The sequence below is a fragment of the Myotis daubentonii genome, chromosome 16, assembly GCF_963259705.1.
Source record: "Myotis daubentonii chromosome 16, mMyoDau2.1, whole genome shotgun sequence".
Lineage (NCBI taxonomy): Eukaryota > Metazoa > Chordata > Mammalia > Chiroptera > Vespertilionidae > Myotis > Myotis daubentonii.
The window spans coordinates 23,342,896-23,354,128 of NC_081855.1; the positions used below are offsets into that span (position 1 = coordinate 23,342,896).

Genomic DNA, 11,233 nt, shown 5'->3' on the forward strand with positions numbered 1-11,233 from the left:
ACTTGTAATCTATATTAGTAGCTAGAATCTATGAAATCAGTAGCAGTAGCTGTAATCCAGGAAAAGGAAAGATTAAAAAAATTTTTTTGCCTAAGTATTTTCTAACTGCTCTATATTGACTATGCACTGCTATTGTAATTATAATACAGGTATTTCTGTTTTTAAGACAATGACAATAGAAACAAATGGACTAGTTCCAACATTAGGGAGCAAAAAATGTGAGGAAATGGTGCCCCCTAATGGAATAGAGATGGTACAACTTAATAGCACCTTTTTGGGGGGGGGGGGCGGGGGGGGGTGTTAATCCTCACCAGAGGATATTTTTTTCCATTGATTTAGAGAGAGTGGAAGGGAAGAAGGGAGAGGGAGAGGGAGAGGGAGAGGGAGAGGGAGAGAGAGAGAGAGAGAGAGAGAGAGAGAGAGAGAGAGAGAGAGATCAATTGGCTGCCTCCTGCACATGTCCCGAATGGGAACTTGACCAGGAATCAAACCCAAAATCCTTAGGTGTGAAGGCCAACACTCTTAACCACTTAGGCACCAGTCCTCTTTCTCTCTCTCTCTCTTTTACCAACAGATATTTTATCTGAGCAAGAACTGGGGGGGATGTAGGAACTGCTACCAGCAACCTGTGCTGGCAGGGGAAGACCAGGCTCCTGCTGGGAGCAGGGCTGGTAAGGAAATCAGGTCACAAGTGTTTGAGATGTCAGATGGGGCCATTCACATCTTGTCTACTGTTCCGACAAAGCCAATGGTTACTCTGAATTTCAGAAACCCAAGAACAGACTGAGGTAACAATAAATCTCAGAAAGGAGAGTTATTTTAATTGAGGAATCCTCTGTCAAGTTGTCATTGCAAAACCAGACTGAGTATAAATCACCACGGTGGTGACAGAACCTGAGTTGTCAGAGGACGTGGGTTTGGCAAATCTCTGCCACAAACAAATTTGCTGTATGTCTAGAGGGCAAGAGGTTTAACCTCTCTGAGTTTCTATTTCCTCATATGCAAAACAGGCATACTAGTTCTCACCTGGCTTATCTCTGGTGGAACCCATTCCTTTTTTAAAAAACAATTTTGGTACTTAAAAAAACTATTTAAAAAATGTTAACATTTGGGAAATTGGGGATGAAGGGTAGCCATGAATTCTTTCTGCTTTTTTGTTTGTTTTGTTAATACTCACCCAAAGATATTTTTCCATTAATTTTTAGAGCAAGTGGAAGGGAGGGGGAGAGACAGAGAGAAACATCGATGTTAGAGAGACACATGGATTGGTTGCCTCCCACACGTGCTGACCAGGGCTGGGGACAGGGCCTGCAACTGAAGTACATGCCCTTGACCCGATGGAACCCGCGGCCAGTCAGTTCCTGGCCCGATGCTCTATTCACTGAACCAAACCAGCTAGGACAGCCATGAATTCTTTGTACTATTCTTGCGTCTTTTCTACAAATACAAAATTATCTCAAAATTTAAAATTGTAATCTATTTAAACTGGTAAAACATGCAGAGGACCAAAAATTCAAACAGAAAAGGGCAGACAGTGGAAAGCAAGGCTTCTTTTCCCCTGTTCTGCCCATCCACCTCCCAGTTCTCCTCGCCAGAGGCAATGGCTCTGGGCCAGTTTCTTTGGCACATTAGAGATGTCTATGTATCTGAAGCAGATCCATAACTTATATCCCCTTCCTTACATAAATGCACATTGTCCTGTACCATGCTTTTTTCACTTAATATAACTTGAAGATCATTCCACATCAGCAAATATTGATGTTTGGTGGTACAGTAATTATTGCTTAAATTTAATACTCTGTAGACATGAAGGTCTTGCTTAAGTCATAACAATTTTCCCAAAAAGAATAATTCAAAATATATTATGCTTTCAGATGTTCAACTGCATTTATTTTAAAAAGCAAAAAACACCCTGGCCTGTGTGGCTCAGCTGGCTGGGCATCATCCCATGCACTGAGAGGTTGCTGGTTTGAATCCAGGTCAGGGAACATACCCAGGTTGCAGGCTCAATCCCCAGCAGAGGGTGTGTGGGAGGCTGCTCATGGATGTGATGTCACATTGCTGTTTCTCTCTCTCTCTCTCTTCCCCTCTCCCTTCTTCTCTCTCTGAAAATCAATTTTAAAATCTTTTAAAAAAATGCAAACCTGGTCAGCAAACCTGTTGAGCATGGACCAGTGAACCAGAAGGTCACATTTTCATTCTCAGTCAGGACACATGCCCAGGCTGTGGGCTCAGACTGCAGTGTGGGGCATGTAGAAGGCAGCTAATCAAATTTCTCTCATCATTGATGTTTCTATCTCTTTCCTCCTCTCCCTCCTCTCTGAAATCAATAAAAATATATATTTTTTAAAAACACACACACACAAAGGGAAGGGACACTGGGGCGGAGGGGGCTTGCCCGGGTGGGAATGGCTGGGGGAGGGGGACCAATTGGGGAAAAAGGAGACATATGTAAAACTTTAGACAATAAAAAAAGAAAAACAAACAAACAAACAAAAAGCACAGGGAATGACCTAAAGGGCCCTCAATAGAAAAGTTAAATAAATTAGGCCACATATATTTGATGGACTTTTGTCCCACCACTAAAGACACTGGCCAGGGAGACTCTGAAACAAATATCACTTAAGATAACAAGCTAATAATGGGGAAAACACGTAAAAATACCAAGTACCCCATGAATACAACTTTTAAAAGACAAGAAAATTATAACGACTGCACGTTAGGTGGACTACTTGCTCTTTATCGTCCAGATTTTCTACTGGGGAAGCAAAAGGGAGAAGGGTGCTAACATTTAATGTGGATCTGTTATGCAACACTCCTCTGAACATTTTACAAAAATGATTTCCCTTAATCTTCTTACCAGGCTCTTTTCCTCCTCAGTATAAAGAATGGACAATAGGCCCTGAAAGCATACTTTGTCCAAGGTCACGGAGGCTGGATTTGGTGGAGGTCTGACTCCTGGGTCTTCACTCTTTCTTACTCTACCATGCTACCTCTAATACAATGGTTCCTGACCTAGTTTTTCTGCACCCCAACACACCTGAGGGATATGACACACTCCCTGCTATCAGCTCAGTGCCTCTCGATAACAATGATTCTCACTGGGGTTGAGGCCTCTCTGGCAGTTGGGAAAACGCCCCAAAGGAATCCAGATTGGCTACCCTGGGTGGAGATGATACATCTACTCTTTGAGAATCATTCTTCTAGTTCTGTTGTAATGTGGCTGCACAGTGTTAATTCCATCGCTTAAAAATGTCTTAATTATTGAAAAATATTTCCTGACTTTAATGGTGATTCTTGTTGATTACAGAAAATACATAAAATCACACTCATCCCCAGCAGAGTATAATCACCATTAGCATTTTGGTATATTACCTTCTACTGCTCCTTCTATGCAAATACTATACGGCTTTTTAAAAAATTAAACTGAGCCGAAACCGGTTTGGCTCAGTGGATAGAGCGTCGGCTTGCGGACTGAAAGGTCCCAGGTTCGATTCCGGTCAGGGGCATGTACCTGGGTTGCCGGCACATCCCCAGTGGGAGATGTGCAGGAGGCAGCTGGCCGATGTTTCTCTCTCATCGATGTTTCTGACTCTCTATCTCTCTCCCTTCCTCTCTTTGAAAAGTCAATAAAATATATTTAAAAAAAAAAAAATTAAACTGAGATGATAAGCAATTTGACATCTTTTTTACTCTTAACCACACAGATGCATGCATTTTGAGGGAATCATTAAAAATTCTGTATAAACACAGCATGGATGGAACTGGAGAGCATTATGCTAAGTGAAATAAGCCAGTCAGAGAAAGATAAATACCACATGATCTCACTCATTTATGGATTATAGAGAACAACATAGACTGATGAAAAGGGACAGACCCAAAGACTGAGAAACAGCGATCAGGCTATCAATCCCCAGAGGGAAAGTAGGGGAGGGCGGGGGTAAGGGGAAGAGATCAACCAAAGGACTTGTATACATGTATATAAGCCAAACCAATGGACATGGACAACAGGGGGATGGGAGCATGAGTGTGCGGGGCGGGTTGGGGGTTAATGGGGGGGATGAGGACACATTTGTAATACCTTAACTAATAATAAAAAATAAAAAAATTCTGTATAAACAGCTCCATATAACTCTTTTTTTCAAAGTTCTTAATTTTATTTTTTACAGTATATTTTTATTGATTACAGAGAGGAAGGGAGAGGGAAAGAGAGAGAGAGAAAGAGAGACATCAATGATGACAGAGAATCATTGATCAGCTGCCTCCTGCATGCCCCCTACTGGGGATCGAGCCTGTAACCTGGGAATCGAACCATGACCTCCTGGTTCATAGGTCAATGCTCAATCACTGAGCCACGCCAGTCAGGCTTAATTCTATTTTTTAAAATAAATTTCATCTAGTTTCCCTAATGAAACCTCTAATGAAAATATGACAATTGTCATCTTCAGTTTTCTCCTAGGAGACTGGAAGCCCAGCTACTCTTCAGAACCACCCACGAAGCTCTGTTATATACAGAAACCCACGTTCCCCACACCTGGACCTGGTGAGTTAGAAACATCTGGGGGTCTGTTCCAGTCCACACAGACACGCAGTAGTTGCCACTGAATAGAGACACCTTCACACCCTCCTCCTCGGAGTGTGTGAATTTATTCTTGATACACTGACATACTTTAAATATTCTAAATTCATAATTCACAAGTATTTACTGCAGGTCCATGAGGCATAGAGATGGGTTTTGCCCAAGATATAGCAATAGCTGAAAGAAATTATAAATCATGCCACTACTTTTTATTACCTTTCCTTAAGGTCCATGGAAATCTGGGATAAATTGCTAAGTGTAAATCTGGGATTGGGGATATAAAGGTAATGCTGGGTCATAAATTTTCTGCGTCACCTAAGAAATTTCACAACACGTTATCGTGTACATGGGGACATAAGGCGCGACACATAACTAAATCTGGATGTCTTGTGCTCCCTACAGTAGTTTAAAAACAAGTATAACAACATGTCAGTAAGATGTAAGAACCTGGTGGTTTCCTATACAATTTTCAAATCTAACACATACTTTTGTTTTAGTGGGTCAGCAACCTTAATAGGGTGGGGTAAATGAAATATTTTCATGTTTAAAACTATCTCTATATCAGTTGTTCCCAAACTTCCATGTCCAGCTAATTCCCAGAATTCCTTTTTCGTAGAAAATGATGAGCTGTACGTCCTCCAGTACACGGAAACACGGAAAGGTGGTGGGTTCAATTCCCACCTACTGTCAGGGTGCTTACAGGAGGCAGCTGATTGATGTTTCTCTCTCTCTCTCTCTCTCTCTCTCAAAAAAAAAAAAATCAGTGAAAACATGTCCTCTGGTGAGGATTAAAAAACAACACTTTAATAAATTTCTGATATCATTTTTAAATAAAAAACAAAGCAAATGTGAGCGCTAAAGGCTATCTGTGAAATCTCAAAAGAGATAAATCACATAGTAGGATGCCATGCTTTCCAACTTTATTTTAAAAATTAACATGTCCATTAGAAAAAGCTGGTTTATGCCAAGATAGTAACAATTATGGGGATTATGAGCTTCAGATTCAAATACTACCCAACCACATATTTCTACCTGGATGCCCCAAATATGTTCCAAAATGAGCTCACCTTTACATCCTCCTACTAGCCTATTTGCCACTGAAACCTGTTTTTTCTTCCTACTCCCAATATAGGGTAAAGGTGCTAACGCCCACTTAGTCTGCCAGGCTAGAAATCAAAGTTCAAAATCCTTCATTTGGCTTATAACGCACAGCTTCAATGTCATTTCCTCATAGAAGCCCTTTTGGGTCCCTCAGCTGCATGCTCTGTTTTCACAGTAATGGAGCATGTTTCCTTCGTGGCAATTCTATCATATGTAGCCGGGCATTCTCTAACTCTCGGTGCCTCATTATTCTCATCGTAAAGCCTAGCCTGCAATCAGGGCCACCTCCGCTGCCCCACACTGCCCCTCACTGCCGCAGCCCTGTGACACCCTGCGATGCTCAACGCTCCCCTACGCTCAACACCGCTGCCGCCCCAAGACGCTCTGCAAAGCTCCCCGCCCCACGCTGCCCTGCAACGCTCGCCTCCCCGTGATGCTCACCGCCCCCACAACGCCCCGCAGCTTGCCACTGGACACTCACCACTGCTCGCCACCCAACAATGCCCAGTCCTCCTCCCCCACCCACCCCCGTTCGGGGTTCCCCATTCATCATGCTGTGATCAGAACCTGCAGGACGGGGAGGGACCGAGAGGTGGTCAATGCACCTCACAGCGACTGGCTGAGCAGTCGTTCCAGTCGTTATGCTTATGGTCCTGACCTTTTATATAGGATAGGATTGTTTTTAATGAGAGGAAGGAAGAGGGAGAGAAATATCAATGTGAGAAAGAAACATTGATTGGCTGCCTCCCATGCACACCCCGATGGGAGATCAAACCCGCAACCTGGGTATGTGCCCTGACCTTTTGGTGTATGTGATGACACTCCAACCAACTGAGCCACACTGGCCAGGGCCGGATAAAAAAACTTTTTAATACTCACCTGAGTATTGAGGCAGTGAGGAACTGTCTATCTCTAACATGAGGATATTTTTTATTGATCTTTAGAGAGAGTGGGAGGGAGGAAGGATGGGAAGACAAACATTGATGGGAGAGAGACACATTGACTGGGTGCCTCCTGCACGTGCTCCAACCAGGGCCGGAGATTGAACCTGCTACTGAGGTCCGCGCCCATGACCAGGAATCGAACCCAAGACCCTTCAAACTGAGGGCCAATGCTCTAACCATTGACCCAAATCGGCCAGGGTCAGATGGAATTTTTTAAATGTGAACCTGATCCAGTCATTACCATCAAGAATCCTTTTGCGTGCCAAAACCGGTTTGGCTCAGTGGATGGAGCGTCAGCCTGCAGACTGAAGGGTCCCAGGTTCGATTCCGGTCAAGGGCATGTACCTGGGTTGCAGGCACATCCCCAGTAGGAGATGTGCAGGAGGCAGCTAATCGATGTTTCCCTCTCACTGATGTTTCTAACTCTCTATCTCTCTCCCTTCCTCTCCATAAAAAATCAATAAAATATATTTTTTTTAAAAAAAGAATCCTTTTGTGAATACGCGGTGCCCAGAACAGCATCTCCAGAGGAGGGTGTGTGCATCCCCAAGGGGTTTGCCATAATACCCATTAGGGTGTGAGAAAAAAATATTAAAACCTTTATTTTTATCCTTTATTTATATAGCAAACACTACTAAAACCTAATTTATTTAAGACTGGTGCTAGGATATGTATGTAATATTTGGGGGGTAGAGGCTTAAGATTAGTCCAGCAAATATCAGTGTGTGGAAAATATTTAATGGTATAATTTCTAATAATATACTCACTCTACAAAGAATTCCACTTTAACAACAGTATTTGATATTAGCTACTCCCCTGGTTACAATGAAGTTTGATTTCAATTTAACATTCCTTCTTTATCACGGCTCCTTCGATTTTATAGAATAACACATCAATCATAACACTCAAGAAGAGCCAGAAGCCACTAAAATGAAGGAAACTGCATACTTACTTGCTCCGTGGGGAACAGGGTATTGATATACTCCACAGCATTGAAATCTGCTCGATCTAGAGGATCCTGGCTTGGAAATACCTATAAAAAGATAGGGGATTAGAAATGACCATCACCTTTCTGTCTTGTTTTATGTATTATTTCTTTCCTCTCTACTGGGTGGCAAAGGCAAAAATCAAATTTTTTTTTCATTTTATAAGGCTTAGATGCTCAATAAAATGTTAAAATAAGACAGAACTTGGCTGGAGATCCTGGCTAGAGAACCTGGCTAAGCTGCTGATCAACTGAAAACTGTCTCCATGTCATTCCTTCTTCGCCAACTCCGTCCCCACCTATGGGAACCCCTGGACCTGCTGGGGCTGGACCCCAAGAGTCAAGGCACAAGCAAATGTGTCAAGAGAAAAGTCAATCTGAGCCCTGAAGAGCAACAGTAATGATATTATAAATGCTGTTACAAAATTTAAAATGTACCAAAGAAAAAAAAATGTTAAAATAAAATCTTTAATTTTTACCAACACCTGTAATTTTAACATCTTAGGTCTTGGTGCAAATAACAGAATAGAATATGAAACAGTGAAAAGTTCCACAGATATCAACAAAATGCCAACAAGTGGGCATTGTGCAAATCAGATTAAGCCAGCTGATGACATGCTTGTATCTTTAAGGAAGTCTTGCCTGGCCGGGGCTGGTGTAGCTCAGTGTTTGAGCATCTGCCCCTGAACCAGGAGCTCACAGATCAATTCCCCCGTCAGGGCTCATGCCCGGGGTTGGTTACACGCTCCATCCCCAGTGTTGGGGTGTGCAGGAGACAGCCTATCCATGTTTCTCTCTCATCAATGTTTCTCTCTCTCTATCCCTCTCTCTAAAATCAATAAAACAATATATTTTAAAAGTCTTGATAGAAACAATATATTAAAACAACATATTAAAAAAGAGACATTGCCGAAACCGGTTTGGCTCAGTGGATAGAGCGTCGGCCTGCGGACTGAAAGGTCCCAGGTTCGATTCCGGTCAAGGGCATGTACCTGGGTTGCGGGCACTTCCCCAGTGGGGGATGTGCAGGAGGTGGCTGATCGATGTTTCTCTCCCATCGATGTTTCTAACTCTCTATCTCTCTCCCTTTCTCTCTGTAAAAAATCAATAAAATATATTTAAAAAAAAAAAAGAGAGACATAATGCACTATGTCTCAGCAATAGAATCTGCTATGCATTGAAGCGATTTTTATGGTTTACACAGTGTCAGGAAGTGAAGAGCTGGCAATGAGGAACTGTCTGCCTCTAAGAGGAAAAGGAATGCTGCCTTCTGAGAAACATGGCTAACTCCCTTCAAAAGTTGCAACTTGAAACAAGGTGGATTATAAAAGTAATCGAGTGATCCCCTGGTAGTGGATTTCACCAGCTCAGTATAGTTATTCTGGTTAGCAAACTTTTTTCTGATTATTAGATGAACCTGTGCTAAAACTCAATATTATTAATAGTAAAACTGTGTCTTAAAATCCTTGTCAAACAATAACTGACTGTTTGATTTGCTTCTTCTATTAGAGCCCACTAGGTTCAAAGATCAAACAAAATACTTTTTTTTTCTTTTTTCTTTTTTTTGCAAATGGAGGTGGGTGGGGAGCAGTGTGGCCTGAACACCAAAACCTGTGCTCAATGGGCTGGCACCCTCAGGATGAGCCAAGTGAGCTTTGTATGGGTTAGCCACCCACTCCAGGAAAAACACACCTAAAACTCTACTAAGAGACCTCTTCTCCTCTTACCAGGAGCAGTACCCTCTATAACAGCGGTTCTCAACCTGTGGGTCTCGACCCCTTTGGGGGTCGTGCGACCCTTTCACAGGGGTCGCCTAAGACCATCGGAAAACATATATAATTACATATTGTTTTTGTGATGAATCACTATGCTTTAATTATGTTCAATTTGTAACAATGAAAATACATCCTGCGTGCCGAAACCGGTTTGGCTCGGTGGATAGAGAGTCGGCCTGCGGACTGAAAGGTCCCAGGTTCGATTCCGGTCAAGGGCATGTACCTGGGTTGCGGGCACAGCCCCAGTGGGAGATGTGCAGGAGGCAGCTGGCCGATGTTTCTCTCTCATCGATGTTTCTAACTATCTCTCTCCCTTCCTCTCTGTAAAATATATTTTTAAAAAAATACATCAGATATTTACATGACGATTCATAACAGTAGCAAAATTACAGTGATGAAGTAGCAACGAAAATAATTTTATGGTTGGGGGTCACCACCACATGAGGAACTGTATTAAAGGGTCGCGGCATTAGGAAGGTTGAGAACCACCGCTCTGTAAGGATCTAAATGAGCGATTTTAACCTTTTCCTCTCATGGCACACCGGTTTAAAAAAAAAATCGCTGGTCTGAGTCACTATTTTTAATAGCAATACTCTTTTAACAACTCAATAGACTTGAAAAGAGAATCTGGGCAACTAGAGAGTCCCCACAGGGAAGGAAGGCCTCCTGCGAACAGTCTTCAACCTCATCCAACACAGCAACGGCAGGAGCTGTCAGCCAGGTAAGCCCGATAACGGGGTCCTGCTCCAACATGTCCCCTCTGCTCTTCGATCCGCTTCGGGAATCGAAGTTACGCTCTCCCGTCCATTCGGAGTCACGCCCCAGAGACCTGGGAGCCGCGGCACAGCAGCCTGGCGAATGCAGGGACAGCTCTACACCCCCAAACCCTGGGCTGCGGGCCAGGAGTCCACCTCCAGGTCCGTCCCTTCGGGAAGCACCGCTGCTTGGCCCAAACGCAGGAGGATGCCCCCTCCAAAGACAACCCAGGCCGAGGAAGGGCTCTCTCCCGCCCCTCGATCCAGAAACCCCTTCCTTCCCCCACCGCCCCCACACTTGTCCCTTCCCTTCTGTGCCTGGCTCCCACCTCGGGCCACCCCAGGTCCCACCCCCGCAGCGCCCCGTCCCCCGCACTCCCCTCCCCTCAGGGGGCGGAACGCTCACCTGCTCGATGGCGAGCTGCACGTCGGGCGTGAGCTGCAGCACCGCTTCCAGCTCCTCCACGAACTCCAGGTCCTCCTCCTCCATCATCCCGCCGCCCAGCTCCTCCGGACGCACACCCCGGCCCCGGGTCGGGCCTCCTGCGGTCACCCAAACCGCAGAACCATACCCCGCGGCGGGTAGCGCTGCAGCGAGCTCCGGCTCGGCCAGCTAGCCGGGAACTTCCGGGAAGGCGGCACTTCCGGGACGCGAGGCATTCTGGGATAGCGGAGGACTGACCTCCGGGTGCCCGGAGGAGGCGAGCCAGGCATGTTCCGGATTCTTCCCGGACAGCCCTGACCCGACGAGGAGGGGGCCGTCGTCCCCTCGCCGAAGGGCGAGGACACTGCAGGACCCCCCGGTGAGGATGTGCCCTCGCACCGTGGCGACCGACCGACCGACAGCCACCCCCTCGGGCCCCGAAGCCGGGGATCCTTCAGCTCCCAGGGCCCCCCCCCCCTTGGTCAATGGCAGTAGGTGTCCCTGCCATCGGGGGAGAAATGACCCCAGCTGGTAAGTGGCAATGTTGCCAAAGACAGCATGTCGGATGGGACAGTGTCCACGTTCAGAGTTAAGTTCCCCTGGTGTCAGGCCTGCAGGCAGAGATTTCGGGGGGAGTCTGCAGCTCCTTGGGGTGAGCGTGGGCAGGGGG

The 11,233-nt window shown here is 45.1% G+C and overlaps 1 protein-coding gene across 1 annotated transcript in view; it reads right to left on the minus strand.

Annotated features, from left to right (window-relative positions):
• Positions 1 to 10,783, minus strand: part of VPS53 (VPS53 subunit of GARP complex) — a 159,759-nt gene extending 148,976 nt beyond the window's left edge. The window contains exons 1-2 of the mRNA XM_059669205.1: positions 10,546 to 10,783; positions 7,577 to 7,657 (exon numbers count right to left, since the gene is read on the minus strand). Coding sequence (XP_059525188.1) covers positions 7,577 to 7,657; positions 10,546 to 10,632 — 168 coding nt within the window. The 5' untranslated portion in view covers positions 10,633 to 10,783. The remainder of the gene's footprint in view (positions 1 to 7,576; positions 7,658 to 10,545) is intronic.
• Between the last annotated feature and the right edge of the window lie 450 nt (positions 10,784 to 11,233).